This window comes from Chinchilla lanigera, unplaced genomic scaffold (assembly GCF_000276665.1).
Source record: "Chinchilla lanigera isolate Chin_1 unplaced genomic scaffold, ChiLan1.0 scaffold00065, whole genome shotgun sequence".
NCBI classification, from domain to species: domain Eukaryota; kingdom Metazoa; phylum Chordata; class Mammalia; order Rodentia; family Chinchillidae; genus Chinchilla; species Chinchilla lanigera.
This window is the reverse complement of record NW_004955466.1, coordinates 9315010-9340958: the sequence shown is the minus strand read 5'-3', so window position 1 is coordinate 9340958 and position 25949 is coordinate 9315010. Positions and strand designations below refer to the sequence as shown.

Here is a 25949-nt window from a genome sequence, read left to right as displayed (position 1 = left end):
TTTTTTTGGTTTTTCTCCGGTACCGGGAACCGAACTCACGACCTTGCGCTTGCCAGGCAGGCGCTTTTGCCGCTGAGCTAAATCCCCAGCCCGGCTCTCGTAATTTTGTAAATGCTTATTGTTCATAGTTCTCTTGTGATTTTGTGTAGTCAGATAACTTCTTTGAACTTTTTTCCCTCAGTGTTGTTTGTTTGGGTTGGGTTGGATTTGGGTTTGGGTTTCAGGTTGAGTTGGGATTTTTGAGACAGGGTTGTGCTGTGTAGTCTAGACCGGCCTTGGACTTAATACATAGCTCAGGCTGGCATTGGATTTAAGATCCTCCTGCCTCAGTCCCCCAAGTTCTGTGATTACAGGCCTGACTAAAGTGTTGTATTTTTGAGTTTGGCGTCGTGTTAGTAGCTCCCAGTAGTAATTTGATCTCTTAGAATTTTGCATGTTTTTAAGAGCATTGGACTATTCTTTTGAGACATTGCTGAATTATAGAAATAACAGTAGTAACCCTTGTCCTTTACTGTACATTGTACTAATCACAATACTTCCTCTTGGCTTGAAATGTGAATTAGCATATTAAGGAAGGAATGCATTTTACCGAATCTGTTTTATCATGTGACATGATCATGAGTTTTTCTTTGAACTTTTAGACGATCGTATATTAATAGGCTGCCTAATGTTGGCTCGTAATTTGGTGATTTGTAATATAGATTTTACTGAAGTTTTTTTGCGTCTGTGTTAATGAGCACATTTGGACCATAGTTTTATTTTTTGTGCTGCCTTTGTCAGTTTTATTTTAGGATTAAGGTAAAAAGAAGTGGAAAGTTTGTTTTTTCTGTGATCACTAGGTAATTTGAGAGTTGGACGGTAAGCTCCTTCAGGGCTTAAAAAAATCTTAGTTTTGACATTTTCTTGCCTAAGTGTAGTTTTATTTTTAATTGTTTTATTTTGAAAGCAATTGAACATAAAGAAAATTTGAGAAAAGAGCACAGAGAACTCCACTTCAACCAAATGACCAGTTCATTAGTATTTCCCACATTTGTTTTGCCAGCTCTTTCTTGCGTGAGCCTGTGTATAGGTACTCGTGGCACACGTGCGCATGTGCCTGCACATACGTACATTTTATTATTTTTTAGTTTCACTGAATCATTTAGGGTTATGGACATCCTGGTCCTTTACTCTCAAATATTTAAATGTATGTCCTTTAAGAATTAGGACATTTTCTCATCAAATTTATGAAATTTAATATTTATTCAATAATGTTACGTATACACATCCATAGCTGGATTTTATCAGTTGACCTAGTAATGTTCTTTTTGCAGTTCTCACTACGTACCTGTTATGATTTGTGTCTGGGTGTCCCCCCAGGGACACATGCAGTCATGGGGCAGGCTTTTAGAGTTTATGATTGATTCATGGATGTGAGTGCTGCACCTGCCTGGGCGGATAGTTTGCACATGTAAGGAAGAGAAAGAGGCTGCTTGCTGCTGCTCCTCCCTTTTACTTCTTGCTGCTTTTGCTGTCTTCCACTGCCACGAACAGTTGCCCTCTGCCATGTGCCACCCTGTCTTGGAGCCAGCCAAGTATAGACTGAAACCTCCACAGACTGTGAGCTAAATAAACCTTTCCTTCCTTAATTTTGGGCATCAGGTATTTTGTCTCAGCAATGAGAGAAAAGTAACCAAGACAATACCCCCACCCAAGCCAATCCACAGTTACGTATTCCACTTGGTTACCGTATCTTTTTAAAACTAGAATTCTACAATATGTCTCATTAACAATGAATTTCTATTACTGAAGTGGGCATGTATACCCTATTTGGTTTCTAATTTTAAATAATTTTTGTCCTCAACAAGGCTAGTCAGTGGATTAACTCTTTTATTCATTTTTCCTTCTATAACTTTTGCCATAACCTATTATAATCTTTTAGCATTTCTTGTGTGTAGGGGGGGTTGTTGAGTTGAACATTTAGTATATTGATATTCACCTTTTTTGCTTTTGCTTTTTTCTCATGGTAATGGGGGCTGAACCCAGGTGGTCTGTACCATTGAGCTACATCCCCAGTCCTTTTTATTTTTCATTTTGAGACAGAGTCTCACTAAGTTGCCCAGGCTGGCCTCAAACTTGCGGTCCTCCTTCCTCAGCTTCTTAAGTAGCTAGGGTTACAGGCATGTGTCACTGCACCCAGTATTTATTTTTTTTAACTTAATTTTATTTATTTTTTGAATTTTAAATTGACTAATACACTATTTTTTAAAAAACAAAATATGAGCTGGGTGTGTTGGCACATACCTCTAATCCCAGCACTCAGGAGACTGAGGCAGGAGGATCACCATGAATTCAAGACCAACCAGAAGTACATAGTGAGACCTTGACTCAAAAAATAAATATGTATATATGTGCGTGCATGTGTGTGTGTGTGTGTGTGTGTGTGTGGTTTCATCATGTCTCATAGAACCTGATAATAATCTTTTCTCTTGGTTGTTTCTACATATTCTGCAATTGTAGAAATAAACTCACTGTGAAGTAGCTTAGAAACATATTTTAAGCAGTTTCTAGATGTTCGAAGTATTTCTTTCATTTTTGTATTAACATCAGATAATGTGATCTCTATCATTTCATTTTCCTTAACTTTTCTTTTTAAATTTCTTGTTTCAACTAGTCTCTTGATTGCATGGATATATCTTGAAATAGGTTCCTCAGAAATAGAGCATGGGCTGTCATGTTTGTCTTTGTTACTTTCATATATAAATGGCGACTTTGGTGGATATAAAGTTCTTGGAATGAATTTCTTTACCCACAACATTTGTAGGCCATTACTTCATTATTGGCTATCACCTGATGTTACTTAGAAGTCTGAGGCCACCCTAATTTAGGTTTTTTCCTTTTTTAAAAAATTCTTTTCGTATTTAGGCTACTGGAATGTGTTAGAGTCTTCAAATTTAATACTTCGCCAAATTGTGCATTGATGTTGCTCAGTTTATATATAATTTATTTTGTACTTGATGAACCCTTTCAGTCATCAAGGCCATAACTTCCTGTAGTTAATTTTTTCTTTCTTCGAATTTCTCTTTCATTATTTGGTTTTCTTTTTGCAGTACACTGGTTAAGCTGGTGAGTCTGAGTTGTCCATACCTTTTCTCCCATCAGCTCACATTGGTCTCTGTGCTTTGGTGCACCCTGGACTTTCTTTTGACTTCCTGTGGACTGTGTGCTACAGGGTCTTCATTCCTCTCATGCCATTTTAAGATGGCCTTGATTTTTTAAATCTCTTCTTAGTTATATCTTTTCTTAGTTATGTTAATGCTTTTTTATATTCTAGTTTCTTGTTTTTCATCTTTGCTTCACAAACTAGGTTTTGTTTTTCTTTTATGTAAATTGTTTTCTTTTTTCTGGGTTAAATCAAACTGGCATGTTCTTGCATACATTTTAAAAGTTAGTAGTTTTTAGCAGGGCATAGTGGCACACACCTGTAATCCCAGCACTCAGGAGGCAACTCTTTGCAAGTTCAAGGCCAGCCTGGGCTACAAAGTGAGCTCAAGGCCGCCTGAACTGAATAGTGAGACCTTGTCTCAAAAAGACAATAAATAAACACATAAGTACATAAATAAATACATATTAGTAGTTTTTATTTTAGAGCCTATCTGTTCGGGTTCTGTAAATTTGGTTTCTGTTTTCTATTTAAAGATTAGAAATTTTCTCTGTTGTTTGCCCAAAAATAGTGTGACTAAGATACTTGTTGACTCTCAGAGTGTCCGAATATCATTTATATCTTCCTCTTGAAATTTAAACTAGTGGGCTGAATTATATGAAATTATTATGTTAGTTATGATTCTCAATTTTTTGAGAGAGGTGGTAAGAAACTGGTCTTGTTAGCTTGTTATAGGTAAGAGAGTTTGTTTCTATTGATTTTTCTCCTGATGTTATCAAAATTCCTGCAGATTTCCATCTTCACCAGTTTGAGGATTTTCTTTCCCAGCAGGAAGACTTCACTATTAAGTATTGGATTAGTTCCCATGGCTGGTATAATATGACCACAAATTTGGTGGCTTAAAACAATGCACAGTTACTGTTTTCTCTTAGAGTTCTGGAGGCCAGAAGTCCCCAGTCAGTCCAAGGGTCAAAGTCCAAAGGGTCAGCAGCAATATACTTACTCCAGAGGCTTTAGAGGAGAAGGCGTCTGTTGCTTTTTTCCACCCCTGGTGTCTTCAGTCATATCCCTCCAACCTTCAAGAACAACATCATTTCATCTCTCTGAGATGTATCAGGTCTTTTCTACCTCCCTTCTAAGGAGGTGGGATTGTGTTTATAGGCCTCTGGTTATTCCAAGATTCTATCAGGAGATTCTGGCCTGGTTCTTAGTTTAATTACATCCACAAAGACTTTTATTTTCAGATGGGGTGGCATTTACATACAGGGTTACGACCTGATATCTTTGGAAGACATGATTAGCCTACCCCAGATATAAACCACATTAGTCAGTAACTGGATTAAAGCCTCATAGGTTGTATGCTGTTTTTTAGAATCACAGGTCTTGCCCTCCTGGTCAAATGATGGAAACTCAGACGCTGTGTTGGAACGGTAGATGGAGTGGGCTGGAGTGGAGGGGACTCTGAGAACACAGGTGGTTAGGGAGAGGCGACCGCACATGTGAGGCCAGACTGTGGCTGTTAGCTTGCAGCCCTAGTTTGTAGCTGCACTTTGCATTTCTTTTTTACACATTGATCTTTCTGTAGTAAAATAGTCTTGTCTCAAAACCTTCATCATGGTGCTAAGAAATAAGAATTTTTAATAGGAAATTTATCAGCATGATTTTAGATGGCAGTATTTAATTTACTAATGATGTATGCCTAGGTGTTCCTAAAGCTTTATTAGTGTTTCACTTCTTTTGGGGGGTTTGGTTTTTGGTCTCTCTATTATTAAATTAGATAGCACTTTTCTAAGTTCTTACTTTATAATTTGGTTTTTCTAGATGTATTATTTTTAAGAATTGAGGTTACTTTTTCTGTAAAGATTAAACTGATCAAGTCTTGTAGAAATAGACCTGGTTTTAGAGCATAATGAGTAGATAATTGCTTGATTTGTTTTTATTTTGTTTTAAATAAGATGTAAGTGTATGGCTTCTGTACCTTGAAATACCCCCATATACACATGAATAATAGTTTGAGGGATTATGTAATTATAGGTTCAAGAAATTACTCTTAGAACTTTATTTTCTGTTGTCTTTTAGGATTCAGTTTTACATTTGAGGTGTCAAATACCAATTTGGTACTCATTAGTGAAAATTCTGTAGAGAATTTCATATTTCTCTTTTTTCCTTGAATTTCTATAGTTGTGAGCAACTAGAAACAAGTTTTTAGCAATGAATTGAGTGAGGTTTATAGGTTTAAAAATATTTCAGCTGAGGAATTTTTAAAAATTTCTTTATAGCCTCTGCTTTCCATTAGAAAGATTTTTATGTGTGTAATTTTTCCCTTTTTCTGAATTTTATTTGTTTGCATCTGGTTCGTTCAGTTCATTTATTCAGCAGATGTTCTGCAGTGTGCTCTGTGCTGGCGAATTGACCTAGGGAATTCAAAGAAAGGAGGCTGTCCTGAAGAACTGTTGCTTGAGATCTGAAGAATGTATAGAAATTAGCTAAGAGACGGGAATAGACTTTTAGGTAAAAGTAGCATTTGCATATATATTTGCAGGAGGGATGATGAGCATTGTGTACTTTTAAAAGAAAGTCCTTATTTTTGGTGTAGAGACTGGGTGAGGAGAGAAAGAATGAAGTGAGATGAGGCTTGAGGGAGAGAGACGGGGTCTTGACTACTTAGGCCTTCGTGTGAGTCATCAAGCAGTTCATTTTCCCCCAGACGGTGGAAAGCCATTAAAATCTTTTAGTACAGAAGCAATGTGCAATGATGCCAGAATGCAAGAAAAGGGACAAAGTAAATAAACTGGTATTCTGCAGAGAGAATTGATGGTCACCTGGAGACCAGAGTGCAACAGGAAAAAGGTGGACGGGTCTAAGAATATTTAGACAGCATAACCCATGGGACTTGATAAAGGACTAATGAGAGATAAAGCGCAGAAAGATGTCAAAGACATTCTTGGTTTCTGTTCACCTTGGGGGGTGTCTTAGTTTCTTTTCTCATTGCTGAAGCAAAGTACCCAACACCCAGAGTTAAAGGGGAAAAGCTTTATTTGGCTCACAGTTTGTAGAAGTTTTAGTCCATAATTGGCTGGCTCCAAGGCAGGGTGATATGGTAGGCCGGCATTGCAGAGGAAAAACACTCATGGGGAGCAGAAGGCAGCAAAGGAACAAGCAACCTTAACAACATCTTTCTGCACCTTTTACACTCTGTCTAGGCTCCAGGGCTTGAGGTGGTGCCAAACCAGTCACTGGACTGATTCAGTAATCACACACTCCTAATCCCAGCATTGTACCATGAGTCAGTCACTCCATTTAGATCCAGCCACCTCTGAAAAGCCCCACCTATCACTGCCTGAGGCTTTGGGGGACATCTAGACACAAGCCATAACAGTGAGTGATGGCTTCATTCACTGGTAAAAGCCAAAGACATTTGAAAGAGTACTCAGGCAACGTAGAAAAGAAGGTCTAGAAAATGTAAACCTTGAGGAGTGTCAGTATTTCATGGCCTGGGATATAAAAAATGAGCTTGGAAAGCAGACAGGATAGAAAATCTATGAGTATGAGGAAAGTCAGGAGTGTATAGCATTTTGAAAAGCCAGTGGGAAGAGTATTTCAAGGGGGTTGTTCTGTTGAATGCTGCCATCCATTAGGTCACAGCTAAAAATGTCCATTGGATTAAGTGACTTGGAGCAACTTGATTTGGTCAAATGACCAGACAGCGTTTTGGAGCATCAGTGCTTTCACCAAGCTTAATAATACAGGAAAGAGAGAAGCAGGTGGGTAGCTCCTGGGGTGTGAGTTACCTGAAGACTCACTTTTAGTGGGTGACACACTCCAGTTGAAAGAGAAGAGGAAAGTAGTGTAGAGTTCCTGAAAAAAACATGTAAGGTGCCTAAGATGCTGTTAAAGTGTGAACTGCAAAGCTGTAGTAGAGAGATACATCATCAATGAGAGTGCAGAGTCCTCTATTAGAAGAGGAACATGAGGACAGGATGAGATTGAAACACCCCCCCCTCCCCCGCGCCATGGTATCAAATCTGCTAGTCATTGTCACTGTTGCAACTGTTGGTCCAGTGGCTCTTTTTCATTTCCATGAGCCTACTATATTTTCATAGTGCCTTTTTAAAAAATCAACAGCTTGTGATTGTTTTATTTATTCAATCTCTGCTAATGAAGCTTTTTGGAGCAAAAAGCATCTTTTTTACTGAGTTTATCTATCCCCTTTGTTTCCTTACTTTTTATATTTAATGTGTGAATTGGCTTTGCCATAAATTACAGTTGTTCCCTTTCTCTCCGTCTTCCCCATTTCCCCCTCTTCCCCTGCAGCCCCCACTTTTTTCCCCCTCCCTCTGTCCATTTGTCTTTGAAAGCAGGGAAGGTAACCCTGGAGAAAATCTCAGCCTTTTTCTTCGTCTTTCTTACCTTCTACATTGACTTTAAAAGCCCATTTTGAGACTTGTGTTACTTCATTTGCACATATACAGGACAGCATATGTAGGAAAACTGGAGTGCAAATTCAGAAATTTGGGTTTTACTTTCAACTGAACCAGCTTGGTAACTTTGGGCAAATTATTCTATTTCTCTGCACTTTCTCATTTGTAAAACAGGCTTAGATAGATCATTTCTACATTTTGGCTTTGATTACACAATTTACCAAAATCAAAATTATAAATATAATTATGTATAATCATTTTTAAAGCAACCATCAGTGAGAAATATTCCAAATAGCAGGAAAGAAAATATCCAAGGACCACCCTTTGTAAAAAAAACTTGCTATAGTTTTATGTGCTTTTTTCTCATTACCATAAGATAACCTTAAGATGGCTGTCTTCTATTATAATAGTTAATTTATTTCTCTGTCACATGACCTGGAAAGTTAAAAGTGCTTTGGAAGCCTAAATTCTCCTTTGCAAAGATATGCCTGCAAGCAGTATGTGTTTCTACGCCGAATCTCATAGTTTGCTTAATGTACATTCTGGAAGTCAGCTGACTGTCCTCACTGTGCCGAACAAAATCCACTCATATGTAAGCATGCGTGAACAGTGTCAAATATGAAGATTTGGATGTACCAGTCAGTTTACATTCCATATCCCACTACAAGCAACTTCTTCCACATTCTTGCCTGTACTGTTAACCAGTGCTTCTAGTCTGTCTTGCTTTGTGTATGTTTTCCCTCTGGCTTTACCTTCATGCCTAGGTTCTTATCTTTTGCAGGTCTCCTTCCTCCACATTTTATAATTAAACCTATCTTGGTGCTGTTAACAGTCCTCTGCTTACTAGCATCTACCTTGGTAGGGCTGCCTGGTTGGCAGTGATCTTTTATTATTGAGGTGTATTGTTTGAACCTTCCCATCCTCTACCTTAGTTAAATATCTCTCGAAGGGTTTCTCAGGAAAAGGAAGGCTTATCATAAGAATAATTCTGCTGTCAGTTACTAAGAGAATGTAATTTTCTCCGTATTGCTCACATGTATCTGTACTTTCTTCTGCTTATGGATCCTAGAGAAGTTCTTCATTAGATTATATGACCGCAGGTAAACAGAAAAGTGTCTTGTAGAGTTAAATTTTGAGTTTTTTAAAATTTAGAGTAAATTAAACCAAATGACCATATTTAAGACAGCTACAATTGTTAGATCAGCTCTGCTTTAAAAAAGGCAATGGAAGCATACCAGTTAAAGATGTTTTTCTGTGGGGCAAAAAAAGGCAGCAGCTGAACCTGAATGAGTGACTTCCTGGCCCAGTCTTAGAATTTTTAAGTGAGGTTTTAGTTTGGTCTTAAAAGACACAAAATAAGGCAATGGTGGCACCCCTGTAATCCCATTGTTTGGGAGGCTGAGGCAGGAGGATTGCCACAAATTAGAGGCCAGTATGGCCAGTGAGTTCAAGGCCAGCCTGAACTACATAAGAAGACCCTGTCTCCAAAATAACCAATAAATAAATAACACAAAATGTTCAGTACATTTTCTGAGTATATCTAAGATGAGTTCAGTCTTACTATCGTAGTACTTTGTTGTAAGTGTTCAACTTAGCGGGTAATACTTGTACTGTATTATGATGAAACCCAGCACATACTAAGGCTAGGGCAGGGACAGGGAGGTAACTGTGGTAAGTGCTTGCCTAGTGCCTGACACCTGAGGCTAACAAACTTTGATGGGCAAATTGAATCCCCTTGGAGCTGAGTATTTATAGGTATGGGCCAATTTAATAATTTGACTAAGTAAAATACTTACTAGTAGTCCACTTATGCAGGAGGACCATGTAAACATAGTATTCAAAATAAGTAAATAACTTTCTGGTATTACAGTTACATAACCAGCTGCTGTGTTTATGTAGTTTATAGTTGGCTGTTTCACTAGCACCCTACAAAGTACTCAGAACCCAAGGAGATACATTTCTTAATTGCCTTTTTTTGTCTTCAAAGAATTTGGTGCTGTACTTTTTTATCTTCAAAGAATTCGTACTTTCATATGCATATCTGGAAAATAATTTCTGGGTTGTTTATAAAACGGAGGCTAAGGTACCTATTAAGTGACGTCAGAATCTGGATATGGCTGTATATGTAGGAATGTAATAACAGTGGATCAGTTTCCATTTACTGAGTGCCTCATTTTTGCAGGGTTCTGTGTGGCTACTTTCCAGTCATTACCTCATTTATACTTTACACCAACATTCAGAGGTAGGCATTAATACAGCCCATTGTACAGAAGGAGACGTTGAGGGACACTAGAGTAGTAGGTATCAAGTGTCTTAAGCATAGTACCCCCTTCATCCTACCTAAGGGAATTTTTACACAAGTGAAGGAAGTTGCTGTTGTCCTTCAGCAGAGAGTTTAGCCCCCTGCAGCTCAGTTCCTGCATTTAGAGAAAAAGAATCCTAATACAGTAGCAACTGTCTTCTAAGATTCCTGTGAAGGTTAAATAGTGAGTGCCACATGTAAAACTTGGAAAGTGCCTGGCCAGTAGTAACCGCCCCCTAAATGTTAGGTGGTGATTACTGCGCCTGTAAGCACTTTATCTGTGCTTGCTCAGAAGTAAGGTGGTGAGCTACAGAAGGAATGATAAATCCAAGGTGTCTCATCTAGAGGTAAATACATTGTAAGAGAATCTTACGTGCTTTCAAACAATTTTTTGTTTCCTTTACTTTTGTTCTTTGGCTTGATTTACTTTTGACTTTTTAGTAAAAGTAGCTTTTGAAGGAGTTGAGTTAGATGAAGCCCAGAAAATCTACGAGGTAAAGCAGGTTCCTAAAGTTCATGTTACTGCGTCAAAGTCCAGAAACCATTAGTTACAGGGAAAGTCAAGTCCTCCTTTCGGACCCTTTCCTGAGCTGCTCTGTTCTCCTTCTTCCCAGAGAGAAACTGGTCATTACTGAGCTTCCTCCTGTGTGTTAGGCTCTGTTCTAAGTGTGGAGGACATACCAGTAAATTAAATAAGAATCCTTGCCCTCGTGCAGCTTGTGGCTATTCCACATGTGGTGTGTCCTGCCTGACCTTGTTTTTATGCATTTTAACCCTAATTGCTTTTGCTGTACATTCAGCATATTGCCTGGTGTTGTTCTTGAGAAATGTCTGTGTTGATATAGTTAGGTCTGTTTTGGTAGAGTATTCCATTATTTATCTGTTACCTCTTATATTCCATTATTTATCATTATCTGTTATTATCATTATCTCTAATTGTCTATTCTAATTTCTAATGCACAGTTAGATTGTTTCTAATGTTTGTTACTACAGTTCTACAGAAAGATCATTACATACATCACCTTGGGCAGATGGGAAAGATTTTTATTTTGGTTTGGTTGGCCTCAAACTTGCAGTTTTCCTGCTTCTGCCTCCCAAGTGCCAAGTGGGATTAGAGGCAGCGTCAGTCTGCCCAGCTGGGGCAGTTTCTGAAAGGCACCACATTTAACATTTACTTTTGCTACCTGGGATGCATTTTATTCCATCCTTTAAAGACAGCAGCCACATAAAACCTACTAAGTTGATTTCATCACCTCAGTGTGCACAGTTGCTCTGAGATACATAATTAGGAATGAGATTGCTGATGGTTGCTGATGCACATCAGCGGCTTCACTGCTTGTACTTCTGTATTTTGCAATATAGGGGAGCATCCCTCTCCCTTCATGGTTACCAACTCTTGATTTTGCCACATGCACAAGACATGGCATTTTGTTTTAAATGTGCCGTCCTTATGGAAAGTGTTTTAAAGTGTGTTGTGCCGGACTGGAGGTATAGGTCAGTGGTAGAGTGTCTAGGATGTGTGAGGCTCTGGGTTCAACACCCAGTACTAAAAAAAAAAAAAAAAAAGTCACAAATTTTGGTAACCAAGAAGAAACATTTTTATTGACTGACTCCTCCTTCTGGAAGAAAATAACTAGCATAAGAATTACGTAGTAATAACATGTATATTATATTTACACTGTGTTGGACACTTTATGAAGTGAATTCAATTAATCTGGCAAAAACCCTGCAACCGTAGCAGTGTCTAACACAGATGGTAAGATTCGGAGAAGCAGCTGCACAGTTACTACTGTGCAGTGTTGTTAAGTAGACCCAGAATGTAAACCCAGCTGGGTCTAACTACATAACTTGTATTCTTTAAGACTCCATGTTGTGAGGAATTCTCAAAGGAGGAGTATTTGTCATTCCTGCTCTCTCTTCTTGGTTTGTTAAATATATTTGTTTCTGAGTTTCACTCAGATCTTTTTTACTGCTTTTTTCCAACGAAGGAACTTTATTCTTGTGAAATTTCTCTTTGTCATTTCTAGCCTAAGATGGTGATCTTGTAGCCTATAATAGTGGTCTTGATTGATGTTGCTCTGAGCTCCTTTTCTCTTTGACCTTTATCCTTTATCTCTTTTCTCTCATTTTCTACACCTTTGACATTATCTCATCCCACCACTCCAGTGCTTTGCAACCTTGCTGTGCCCCATAGTCACATGTGAAAATTTAAATACACAGATGTGTAGGTTCCAATCATGCCCTGGAAATTCTGAGTTGAAATCTTTACTTTTCAGAAAGTTCACAAATAATACCATGGCATAGCTGTGAGTTGAGAGCTATTGGCTTAGGGGTTAATGGTGCTTTAGACTCAGGCAGATTTGAAATAGAGTTCTGATATTCCTTTAAATTTACTAACTGAGTGATACGAACTAAATTCTTTAATGTTGGCTAAAGTTCTTTATTTATACATTGGAGTTATTAGTATTCACATTAGAAAGTTGTTGATGAGGTGAAATAAGGTAATGTTTGTAAATTCCAGAGTGATTTAGAGTTCTTAAAAATGTCCGCTAGTGATTCCATCATTACATTGTCCTTTCTCCAGTCAAAATACTCTTCCACCCACGTATATGAATGTGGTCTCAGAAAAGTAATGTGATAAGTACCACCATACCGGATGAGTGGTGGCTAGTTTCATTACTTACCTTCATTTGGAGAATCTCGGGGACAGGAATAAGCAACGCCTACTACAGCAATCAGCCGGTCTTCTTTGCCTGTGTATCATCTTGGCCCTCAGAGGAAAAGGAAAGGGGGAGAAGTTGCTGGGAAAACAAACCTTTCTGTTTCCTTCATAAAGGTTTTTCCTTCTCTTTCCTCTCTGAGCTTAGCATTGTCAGCATCTTCAGTCCTTCTGGTTTCAAAACTGCCTTGCTGGCTGAGCTAAGGACTTTCCCTGCTCTTACCTCCTTGTTGCCCATGTCTTCTTTACCTCCATTCTGCCTTTAATGTGACTCACTTGATTACTTAGACCCCTGTTCGCTACATTCCCAAGGTTTTGCTCAGTGAAAGCCCAGCCTACACATACATCATCACCAAGTGTCTCTTTTATCTTGTTTGGGCCCATTCCAGACTAGGAAGTAAACTCCAGTATTAAAAAAGGATTGGGTCAGCTGAGTTTTCTGGCTTGTCAGAAGGTTGTCACTAAACCTTTTGACTTTCTTTATAATTACACCTACTGGTCACAGTGTAATAATGATGCATGTTGTTACCATTAGATTAGTAGATGAATAGATTAATTTTGTTATTTATATATAATAAACTTTGTCACTTGTATGTGTAATCGTTTGCAACTTGAAAATTAAAGCACAACCACTTACAGTAATTTAAAACTTACTAGCTTTAATCAAACACTGAAAATTCTCATGGAAGAGGTAAAATTTGGACTGGAGTTTAAAGGATGGGTATCGGTTGTTTCGTTTTGCTTTCTGTAAGTAGAGAGGAAAGACAAGGGGTTCCAGTTAAGGAGACTCACATAGGCAAAGGCTTAAAGGAGGGAACACGAAAATTTGGACCCCTGTTGAGTATATCATTTTTTGTTATTTCAGATGGTAGATATAGTGGGAATGAAACTAGATAGTTTTGAATCAAATTTTGGAAATTCTTGAGTGTTTACCTATGATATTTGAATTAGTAGGCTTTTGTGCAACCTATAATTCGTTTGGTTTTTCTTAATTAATACATACATACACGCGTGCGCGCACACACACACACAGAGTTTAGTTCTGATTACATGTGTTCATGTTCCTTCAGTGCGTTGCTTGGCTAATATAAGTTGATGACCACTGCCCCGTCTCTGTTCACTCTAAGAGGTTGTACCTTAGGGCCAGATCATTTCTCCATCCCAGTGCCGTAGTTCTCTCTGCTTGTTGCCCATTGTAAGCTGTGCTTGATCAGGCTTTCCTACCAGTTCTTTCTTGTTAATCTCCAGATTCCAAGTCAGGAGCATAGTCAATGTCTCCTTATCACTAAAAGTTATATAAATTCTTATTTAAAACTTCCTTTGTGTTTCCTTTACTCTGAAAAAGATTATTGGAAATTTTAAGACAATTATTGGAAATTTTTAAGACAGTTACTGACTTTTTTCCTGTTTTTCTTTTTTTTGCAGACCTAGAGGATCAAGACATAATGGGAGCATTTTTAGACAAGCCAAAGATGGAAAAGCATAATGCCCAGGGGCAGGGTAATGGGTTGAGATACGGGCTAAGCAGCATGCAAGGATGGCGAGTTGAAATGGAGGATGCGCATACGGCTGTGATTGGTTTGCCAAGTGGACTTGAGACATGGTCATTCTTTGCTGTGTACGATGGGCATGCTGGTTCTCAGGTTGCCAAATACTGCTGTGAGCATTTGTTAGATCACATCACCAATAACCAGGATTTTAAAGGGTCTTCAGGAGCACCTTCTGTGGAAAATGTAAAGAATGGAATCAGAACAGGTTTTCTGGAAATTGATGAACACATGAGAGTTATGTCAGAGAAGAAACACGGTGCAGACAGAAGTGGGTCAACAGCTGTGGGTGTCTTGATTTCTCCCCAACATACTTATTTCATTAACTGTGGAGACTCAAGAGGTCTACTTTGTAGGAATAGGAAAGTTCACTTCTTCACACAAGATCACAAACCAAGTAACCCGCTGGAAAAAGAACGAATTCAGAATGCAGGTGGCTCTGTAATGATTCAGCGTGTGAATGGCTCACTGGCTGTATCCAGGGCCCTTGGGGATTTTGATTACAAGTGTGTCCATGGAAAAGGTCCTACAGAGCAGCTTGTCTCACCAGAGCCTGAAGTCCATGATATTGAGAGATCTGAAGAAGACGATCAGTTCATTATTCTTGCATGTGATGGTATCTGGGATGTTATGGGAAACGAAGAGCTCTGTGATTTTGTAAGATCCAGGCTTGAAGTCACTGATGATCTCGAGAAAGTTTGCAATGAAGTAGTTGACACCTGTTTGTATAAGGTAGCTAGACTTTTTTTAAAGAACATAAGCTGGTTTTTATGTCATATTAATTATTGCTCATTTAATCACCTTAGAGCATGTAGTTCTCAAAAAAGAAGTTTTAGGCATTATTCCAGGATACTTTTTATGAATTATGAAAGTATGGGAATGCCTTTTAGAAATCAATTACTCATTTACCATCTGTACAAGATTTATCATCTAAATGTTTAGTCTTTAAGCATGACCAGTTCAGTTTTTTAGTAATGTAGAAGATTAACAAAGGTAAAAAGATTGTTTTAGGGTGCATGTTCTAAAAGAGGGTGGGAAAAGTTAGGTCTCAGTATCAGTAAGTAAAAAGCATTTTATAATGTTAAGTGTTTTGCCATATAATATCTCAGTACAGTTATGGACATACTTTGCAACTGCAGTTTAATGAAACTATAGCACCAGCAAAGGGACATTAGTGACTATTCATTAATGTAATAGAAGTAGCTTTGAACATGTAGTCAGAAGAACTTGGTATGATACTGTATGTCTTCAGGTAAGCTGTTTTAACTCTCTGGAAGACCAGTTTCTTTAACTATAAGAAAAAACGGGGCTGAGGATTTAGCTTAGCGGCAGAGCACCCACCTGGCAAGCGTGAGATCGTGAGTTCGATTTCCGGTACTGGAAAACAAACAAAAAGCAAAAAAAAGAAAAAACAGGTATCACCCTGTCTCGGGGTTTTGGGAGGATCAAAGGAGATCATGTATGTGGATAAGTTAGCTCAGCCCCTTTATTTTATAGATGAGGAAACTGAAGCTGGAGAAGGTTTTATGGAACAGACCTGGAATCAAGGCTTACCTCTACTACTTTTTTTATTCTTCAATCTTGAACAAATTCTTAAGCTCCCTCAGCTATAAAGTAGAAAGATAGTAGCAGATTAATAGGACCACTAAGATTTTATATTAATGTCTGTATAGCCTAGTCGAATGTGTCATGTATACTCAATACATGCTGCTCTCCTTTCTAGAAAAGTTATAACCGACTGCGGTAGGATTATACAACTTTAGCAGCATTTAAGACTAGAAAATGCAGGTCCTTGATTTAGATGCATTGTTCTTTCTACCACATTCTGCTATATTTTGTCAGTAATGTTCATTAACTCACTCTGAGTTTTTTTAAACAAATACTGATTTTATAAAACGGAGGGTATATATTTATTTTCTTTTACCTTGCAGAAATAAAAATCAACACAATAGCTTATATGCACATGGCCAGCTCAATTTAAAACCTTAATTAACATCTGATATTACTTAGAAAAAAATCAGGTTTATGTAACAGCTAACACATGTTTTAAAAAGGCACACAGTAGCCAGGCATGGTGGCATATGCCTGTAATCCTAGCACTTGGGAGACTGAGGCAGGAGGATCGCTGTGAGTTCAAGGCCAGTCTGAACTACATAGCCAGACCCTGTCTCAAAAAACAAAACCAAAACCAGGCACAAGTAATGACTTGCTAATGCATGCTGTTAGTTTCTAAATTTTGGGAAAACAACAAAGATTTGAAGTACATATATTCTGTTTCACTTTTAGTGAGTGAAAGTAGCATCTGTTTGTTTGGATTATTGTAAAAACTTAAGAATTATCAGCTAAATTAAATTTTTTTCTTGAATTGTCAGATTCAAATAAATTATGACTCAAGTTCTATTTTATCTCTTCTGCATTATACTGCTCTAAACAGCCAGTATCTTAACATTGGTCACATTTTGTATAATTTCCCTACAGGATTGCCTTTTAACATTAAGTTGCTTATATTGTTTGTCATTTAATTACATAGATCAACTTTTTCCATATATCCAGATTAAGATCACTTTTTCCATATATTCAAATACAAGATCACTTTTTCCATATATCCAAATACCAGATCACTTTTTCCATACACAAGATCACTTTTTCCATATATCCAAATTAAGCATTCAAAATGTAAAAGTTGACCCCAGTTACTAACAGGAAAGAGGGTAGAGAAAGGTCAACATCAGCCAGGAGTTTTAATTACAGATTTTGAATGCTTACATGTCTTCAAAAATGAATGTATTACTAAACTAAATTTAAGAAGTTAAAAACTAGTTTATAAAGTTTTACTTCTAATTCTGTTTTTACTTCATGAAGCAAATGTATTAGCCCTATAATTTATAATTTGTGTTTATTATGTAAATATACCTGTTTCTATAAATTTTATATATTTATGTGTTACAATTTATGATTTATTTTAAATGTGAATTTGTCAGATCTAACTGCTCAACAAACCCTAATTGTAAAGAATACCACTAGTATTTTCTACCATGTTACATGGGCTATAAATGTGTATACTCTTAGGTACCACTTCAAATTAAGTAGGCCACCAGTAAATATTGAGAAATAACTTCGTTTTATAAAATTTTTTAAAGTTATTATAACAAAAGGATTTAACTGTAATGTTCTCTCGTATCTTCTGAACTGTTAATTAGTATATGTTCAGTATAGTGTTTAAGGCCAACTGACACCCATAAACATACATATTTCTCATAAGTAACATTTTTATTAGAACAAGTGTAACTGCATTTGGCATAGCTATAAATGTTTTCAAGGTTTTCAAAAGCACAAAGGAGACCAAAATATTTTCTCAAACTTTTTTCTTCCCAGGGAAGTCGAGACAACATGAGTGTGATTTTGATCTGTTTTCCTAATGCACCCAAAGTATCTCCAGAAGCAGTGAAGAAGGAGGCAGAGTTGGACAAGTACCTGGAATGCAGAGTAGAAGGTGGATCATTTAACAAAAAATAAGTAGCTTTATTAAAGAAAAACCTTCAACAGAATCACACTTAAACATTTTAGCTTTTAGTTCTTTATGTGACTTTAACATGTAGTGTTTAGCATACAAAAGTGGGACAGGGCGTTCTATAGTGGCCATTGAGATACGTGTGTGCAGGTGTTCTATCATAGTTACATAAGAAATAACAGCTGGTGCAGCCTGCTCATTCAGGGTATTTTTGTTTTAAAAAGGATCAAAAGTTCTTGATGAATTTACTGACATGAGTAATTTTATGCTAGAAAAAGCTGATTTATGGTTTAATTACACCATCTTGCTGTGGTATGTATGTTATTAAAGTATGTACATTTAAGTTCTAGAGGGTTTTTTTCCTTGATAATTTGGAGGTCACAACTTGGTTATTAACAATTTTCATATGCCACAGCTTTTAAAATTTAAACTGTTTTGCAGCTTTTTGCCTAAGCGGTAAACTGTCCCTTAATCAAGGTAATCAAGGTAAACAGAAAACATAATACTGTAGTTCTGTACTAGCAGAAGTGTAACTACTGAATAAAATCAAGAAATGAATTAGGAATCTAAGAGTATATTTCTCATACTTCTACAAATTACTCTGAAATAAATCAAAAAGTGCTTTTACCACCTTTAAATATTTCAAAAAATTTAAGTGCTCTTTCTTGCAGCTATTTCTTGGTACAAACATTGTTTCCCCAGAGAATGTCGTTCACTGCATTTGTATAATAAGCACATAGATTACAGTTCCTTTAAGCAAAAAACTTGCTGTGGAAGTATTTTAAAAAATGCACTCTGGGATCCTAACGTCATTAATGTGCACATTAAAGACATTTAATGGATACAAGCATTGACCTAACTTTCACTGTATCTGCATTATTAAAAAAAGTACGCACCTTAATTTTGTTTTCTACCTTTTTCCTGTTTGATATCAGTCCTGATCAATGGTACATTAAAATCGTGATTAGTTTTGATATTTAGTATTGTTGAGGACTATTTTGTTTTTATTGCCCTCTACCACCTGATAGTGATATGTCTGGCATGTGTTTGTACTATTAAGTATTGTCATTCATTGGCCGTACTAAGCAGTGTATATTTTTCACTACTTAAGGGTCTTGGAATTTTTATTTTTTAATTGTTCCAATATAAGCTACTTATAGATAATGTAGTTAAAAAGTTAGAGTGTTACAAAGTCATTGGTTTAAACCATTAGTAGAAAAACGTGAAGCCTTAAGAATAATGTGTATGAGATAAGTTGGTATTCAATGTTTTGGCACTTTAAAGTAACCTGAGCATATATGTTTTCTTATTGGCTTAAAGAAATAATAGCTAGTGCTTTTACTATCATATGAAATCAGATTTTAGAAATATATTTTTACCTTTAGGAGTGCACACTTAATTTTTTGATGGAATTATGAAATACTCATTTTACATATTTTTGTTACAATATTTTTATATTATTTTTCAAGCAAGTAGTTGCTGCCTGGGTAGAGTTTACATTAATAGTCAATATTTTTGATACGTTGACCAGTTATACTTGTACCATCCAGTTGGAGATTATGCGTCATTAATTAAATATGGTGTTCTTTACTTCGATGTGGTGAGATTGCAGCTAGAGAGTAAATATTACATTAATTAAAACTGCTGCTATTTAAAGACAGAAAGAATGTAACTATTGTAAAACATACTGTATGTCTTAAGTGGGAAAAAAATTGCATTCATTTCCAAAACAGGCACCAAATCCTTTTTTCTTTCTTTTAAGGACTTGACTAAGGGGCTGGGGATTTAGCTCAGCGGCACAGCGCCTGCCTGGCAAGTGCGAGGTCATTAGTTCGATTCCCAGTACCGGAAAAAAAAACAAAAAAAAAAAAGACTTGACTAAATCGCTATGACCTACTAAACCTTATTTTATCTGCTTTCAAGATTTCGGGTTTCTCTGTCCACAATGTACAAAAAGACCAAGCTTTCTGGCCTCTCCTTTCTCGTATTCTCTGTGCCCCTCTCAGTCCTTGACTGGGGTGTGAAGAGATTCAGCTTGTTGTTCAATCTAAGTACCATTAAATTAGTGGTTCTTCTAAGCCAACTTAAGACCATATTATGCATTGTATATATTTTTAAAATATCTGCTATGGACTTCCCGAGCTTTAAAGTTGTTAATGTGGAGTTAACTGGTAGAATTCCTCAAACTTGATGGGGAGGGCACAGAAGCACAATGTGTTTCTATATAAGCTTTTGTGAAACATTGATATGATAGTTCTACACGTATATATTCTTTATAAAAGCAGTCTTTTTACAATTCAAAATAAAATGTATAGTCCAAATGCAACTAAATATTTCTTTTTAAATTTTATTTTTTTCTTTTCAGTGAAAGAATCAAGGGTAGTGTAATATTAATGTTCAGGTAGTTTAAATGGATTGCCCCATATGGAATAGGAGATAGCTGTCTTTAAACCTTTCATTATTTTTTAAAAAGAATTGGTTTTCCTGTAATTTTCTTCACAGTTCAAACATCATAACTTAAATTTTAATGCATCAAGTATAGATGATTCGAGGTAATGTATTTTTAGACCTGAAACCATATTGGTTGAATTTATCATCAGTGTTCATTTTGATTGTATCTAGTTACCTATTCAAATAATTGTATTGGCTTAGTAGAGACTGTATGTTAAGTGTATTACACTTTTAGATTGTGAAATTGTGTAGTTTAGGTAAATATCAAATCCCTTTATTTTTGTATAGCAGATTTTCAGCATTAGAACCATGTAGAATAAATATACTAGATGTTAAAGATTATACAATAAAGGAACTTGGCAAACCAAATCTGAGATCCTTGCTTTTTGTTCAGATTAAACTGGTTTTTAAAAGGAAAACATAACCAATGGCAAAATTTGGCCTTTATTCTAAAAGGACACTTTGAGCCATTTTAAGAAATTTTATGAGGCCCAATGTGATGGCACACTCTTGCAATCCCAGCTACATGGAAGGCTGAGGCAGGAGGATCACAAGTTTGAGGCTAGCCTGGCAACTTAGCAAGACCCTGGCTCAAATTAAAATTTTAAAAAGGGCTGAGGACATAGCCTGTGGTAGAACATTTACCTCATGTGAGCAAGTACTTGGGTTCAATCCCCAGTGCCACACAAAAAAAAAAGAGATAAATTTATGTGTAGCAATGTCTGTCTTTTTATATGTACTTCTAATAATGAATTGGTATCTTGAGGCTTGATCAAAAGATGAAGGATCTTAATAAGCATTGATATTTTCTAAGGTATTTACAAATTGAGAACTAGAGTGATAATTTCTTGCCCCAATGATAACAGAGAAAATAACATTTCTTATTATAAAACTAAACATAACAAATAATATAACTTACAAATACCTTTGGCTTAAATTTAAATGTAGAGTATGTGTGATATAACTTCAAAGATTTGTGCTAGTTTTAAGAGTTTGTAAAGTTCATTATTTGCCATGTTTGCTATTCTGTGAGGTAAATCACAGTGTATCTCTTGATAACACTGCAGGTCATATCATTATGTCCATTTCATAATTGGAGGTACTGTAGGACTTTATCAAATGTTTCTGCTTTTTAAACTTTTCATCACGAAATTTAAGGCTTTGTTCATATAATTAATAAAGAAAATGGTATTATTTATCTATATATTGTTAAAGATGTTTTTTTTTTGTTAAAGATGTTTTAGAGAAAAATTGAGCTGAGAATAATATCCAAGTACATAATCTAATCTGGGTGTGCTACTTAAATATCATTTTTCAAATATAAATGTACATGTAAAATGATTTGGGTTAGTGTATAATCAATAAGTTCACATGTACTTAAAGCTTTTTTCCCCAAATCCTAAATGTTAAAAAAATTACGACTTTAAATCTGTGCAATGTATTTTACAGGAAACATGTATCCAGTTTAAAGAGGAGTTGATCTCCTCAGAAGTAACTAGTTGGCATCTTAAGGATACCTTCATTTGTACACGCTTGTCCCTGATTATGTAACGTGTCAATTTAACATGAGCTATTTTTTCTTTTCACATTTTTATCTTGATTGTTGTCATCCCTTGTAGTCTTCTGTGTCTTTTTGTGCAACCCTTTGTAAATTTTCAGTAGTCACATTTTTTTTTTTAAATGATAACAGTTTAGGAAATCTCAGATGTGGTAAATGCCATTTTAAACACCTAAGTTATCTTTGTTTCAGTTTTTAAAATATTAAATATGGATAACACTTACAAAAAAAGTACTTCTGATTCCCAGAAATCATAAAGAAGCAGGGGGAAGGCGTTCCAGACTTAGTCCATGTGATGCGCACATTAGCAAGTGAGAACATCCCCAGCCTCCCGCCAGGGGGTGAATTGGCAAGCAAGTAAGTTACGTTCTGCACGTGAAGGCTTTCTGTCAGTATTTGAAATGTTAGGTGGCCAATGACCAAATGTATTTACCTAATATTTAAAGTGATATAGTTACCTGTTTTCAAAATACTTCACCTGCAATGTGTCACTGGTTTTTGTTTTTTATTTCTTTAGTATTGGGATATATGGTGCTTGTTTAGATACCAAAATATGATTGTATAAGTAATTACACTGAGCATTGTCTTTAGTAGAAGCTTCAGGTGAAGTTGATTTCCTCATAGAATAAATGAGATGAAATAGTGAAAGAATTTTTTAAACTAAATGGCATGGCACTACAAAGGTTACTATTAGTAGTCAGAGTCTAATTTGATTTTGTCTATTATGGCAGTAGGATTCTAATTTGACTTTGTCCGTCCCTGGATAGCTTAACAGCCAGAGATTGTTTTCCTGCATCTGGGCTATTTCTCCATCTCTAATATTCCCAGCATTCTGGTTATTGATTGTTGGTTAGATTTGTATTTTGGTGTGAGGGAACAAAGTAGGGTGAATTTCTTGGTCATTTCCCCCTCTCCACCTTAGAAGATAGAGTAGGCTAATTTGTGGTAAATCTGTCTGTACTTATTAGTGTAAATTGGAGAATTCAAGCAGTTTTACAGTTCAGTGATTTAAATACTTTTACCTCAACTCTCCAAAGAATTGACCTCCACAAATCATAAGTATATATAGTACATATATATAGCATATATCTGTGTGTATGTACACACACAGTACTGAGGATTGAACCCAGGCCTTTGCACTGAGTTACATACCCAGCCTTCGTTTACTTTTTGTTTCGGTAAAGGTTCTTACTACTAAGTTGCTCAGGCTGGGCATGAACTTGTGATCCTCCTGCCTCAGCCTCCTATAAGTGCTGGGATTACAGGTGTGTGCTGCCAAGCCTGGCTGCAAATATGTTTCTGATTTGGTTCCTTGATTCTAACTACAACCGTAGTCTCTGTTACAAATATAGTCATATTCATTGTAATCCTTTTCCTGAGTCGTGGTTATAGAAATTTCTGTTTGAAGCTTTTATTTTTTGGAAACTTCTTCTATATGTCATACGATAACTGTCAGTAAAGGTCCTTCAAGTTAATTCTGGAAGTCAGGAGACTATATGTGTAAAGACCACTAGAGATTTTTAAGTAAAATTCTATTCAAAAGCTAATTCCTAGACTTGTCATATGAATACATTTCAATATTTCAGTCTTTAATGTTTTTTAAAAGAGACATTAAAGCAGAAACAGTGTAAAGTATATGTGAATTATTTTATTACAACAGATGTAAAAGTCACTTCCTCATAGTTAGCATTGTGCGTTAGAATTGGCCTTGCTATTGGTGATGTATAACCACTTAACCTGGCTCAGATGGACCATGTAGACTGTTGTGACTTTGTTACTTAAGTTGGAACTTTCAGTCTTCGATGAACTACATTGGTGGAGTGCTACAATTGAGTAAATTAAATGTTGGGGCAAAAGTACCTTAAAGTGAGGCTCAATTGTTAATAGCAAGAAATAGGTTCTAATGATTCTAATGATTCCGAATGTGAGATTATCTGTAAACCTTTAATGAACACCAGGCCGTGTGTTATTAAGTAATGTCGTACTTACTGAAGAATTAATTTTCTGTATTTTTTCAAATTTAGGCGGAATGTAATTGAAGCCGTTTACAATAGGCTGAACCCTTACAAAAATGATGACACTGTAAGTAGCATTTTAGCTCCTTCTGCTTTCCCTTCCCCACCTCCCTAAATGTATGCCCTTCCTACCTGTGCTTGCGGAGCTGTTCACTGCGCCCGTTCTCACACACACCCCTGCTTGATTGTTCTGAAACTCTGCTTGCTCTGGTCTCTGCCAGCACCATAGCTCTAGTGATTTGAGGACATAACGTGGTGAGTGGCCACCTCTCAAAAAAGAAGAAAGTCCCATTGAATTATTCTGGATTTTTTAAGTTTCTACAATCAGCTTCAGAAGGTTTGCGCCCACCAAAACTTTTTTTACAGTGGGGAATAATACCTGTATTCACAGTCTTAAATTATTCTGAGTTTTTTAAGGAGCTACAACAGAACTTCTGAATAGTCATCTTCAATAATAAGTTTTTATTGCTGGAAATACCTTTATTAAGAATCCTGAACTATATACTTCATTTAAATATTAGAGAATTCTATTTCTATAATTAAACATTAGCAGCCAAGTGTGATGGCACACATCTGTAATCCCAGCACTCGGGAGGCTGAGAGAGGAGGATTAATGCAAGTTCAAGACCAGCCTGGGCAACATAGTGAGTTCAAGGCCAGCCTGAACTACATGTGGAAATCCTGTCTCCTTAAACAAAACAAATAAATAAAAAATAAATAAACATTAGAATGCCATATTTGCCGATTAATTTTCTCTTGGAATTCTGTTACAGTGTGATGTTCATAGAGAAGTGATAACTTAAAATCATTTGATTACAGCTCTGAAGTACTTTATATATTGGATTATGAAGCTTGAAATCCCTTTAAGGTCATAATTTCACATGCATTAATTTTATAGAAATAGTGTCCCCAAAACAGGTTGGATTTCATCAAAGCAAAGGTTTTAGTAACTTTGTGAATTTAGTGATACATTTACATGTAGTCAACCTCACAGTAAAATCATTCCAAATGATTTTCAAGAAAAAGTGGTTAATAATAATTTTGACAAATACTGATATTTGATATCTGCAAGCTTCATCTTTGCATGATCCAGAAAGTAGCATATTTCAGCATCTTCAAGCTCCAATTTAGTTCATTGTTTTGTTTGTTCCCTTTTATAAAGGACTCTACGTCAACTGATGATATGTGGTAAAACTGCTCATCTAGCCATGGAGTTTACCTTCACCTCCAAAGGAGAGTACAGCTCAACTTTGTTGAACCTTTTAACATCCACCCTCAACTTTCAGGAAGGGGAGATATGACTTGGGTGAGAGTGATTACACCAGAGAACTTCAGCAGTACAACAGCTAGCCCAGAACTGATTTTTTTTTTTTGTAAATTTGAGACTCAATATAAACATGATTTCAAACCATAATTCATGTTGTAAATCAGACTCCAGCAATTTTTGTTGTATGATTTTTTTTTTTGTAAAGTGTAATTGTCCTTGTACAAAATGCTCATATTTAATTATGAACTGCTTTAAAATCACTATCAAAGATACAAGAAATATTTGGCTTGTGTGATGCAACAGATATATAGTCCTTTCAAGTCATGTTGTGTTTGGACTTGGGGTTGGGACAGGGAGAGCAGCAGCCACGTCAGCTAGATGCTCAAACACGCATGTAATGGCGGAGAATAATCTCACAACCTTACAAAGCTGAACATTCGAGGAGTTGTGGAAAGCTGCCTTCATGTTCTTGGCAGAGGATTGGCATGGTTGGTACAGCCGTTCGCTTCACTTCACTTCACTGTCTTTCAGGATGTTGTCTCCGTGTTGCCACGAGTATTGCAGGTAATACAGTATATTCATATGAAGAGCGATCTTGGGGCTAAAATGCCTGATTCTTTGCACCTCTTTTACAAGTCCTTACATTTAATTACTAATTGATAAGCAGCAGCTTCCTATAGAAAGTAGGAGACTGCCACATTTTTGCTATCATGATTGGCTGGGCCTGCTGCTGTTCCTAGTAAGATACTCTGAATTCCATTTTATCAATAAAGCTTGATTTAACAAACAAGAAATTTAATTATGTATGTGTAATTCCTCTTTTACCCCGGACTTTTAAAACACCATGCCATTGCAAATGAGAATTTTCTCGCAGGGAAAGATGTCAGTCTCTTCTTAATTGGACAGTACTGTTTCTGAAGGCATGAATAGAACTGTTTCCTTCCCATTAGACTCAAAGATTTAAGTCTCTGTTGTTCTTGAATCTGTTTGTTTTTTTAAAATAGATTTCTTTCAGG

At 36.4% G+C, this 25949-nt stretch overlaps 1 protein-coding gene across 1 annotated transcript; it reads left to right on the top strand.

Moving 5' to 3' along the window:
- Positions 1-9745: 9745 nt before the first annotated feature.
- On the top strand, positions 9746-25732 carry Ppm1a (protein phosphatase, Mg2+/Mn2+ dependent, 1A; the record flags this gene model as incomplete). Its single annotated transcript, XM_013521996.1, is given in 6 exon segments — positions 9746-9805; positions 14010-14863; positions 17507-17624; positions 21900-22008; positions 23676-23733; positions 24829-25732. Coding segments are annotated over 5 exon segments (1149 nt in total). The 3' UTR covers positions 24859-25732.
- Between the last annotated feature and the right edge of the window lie 217 nt (positions 25733-25949).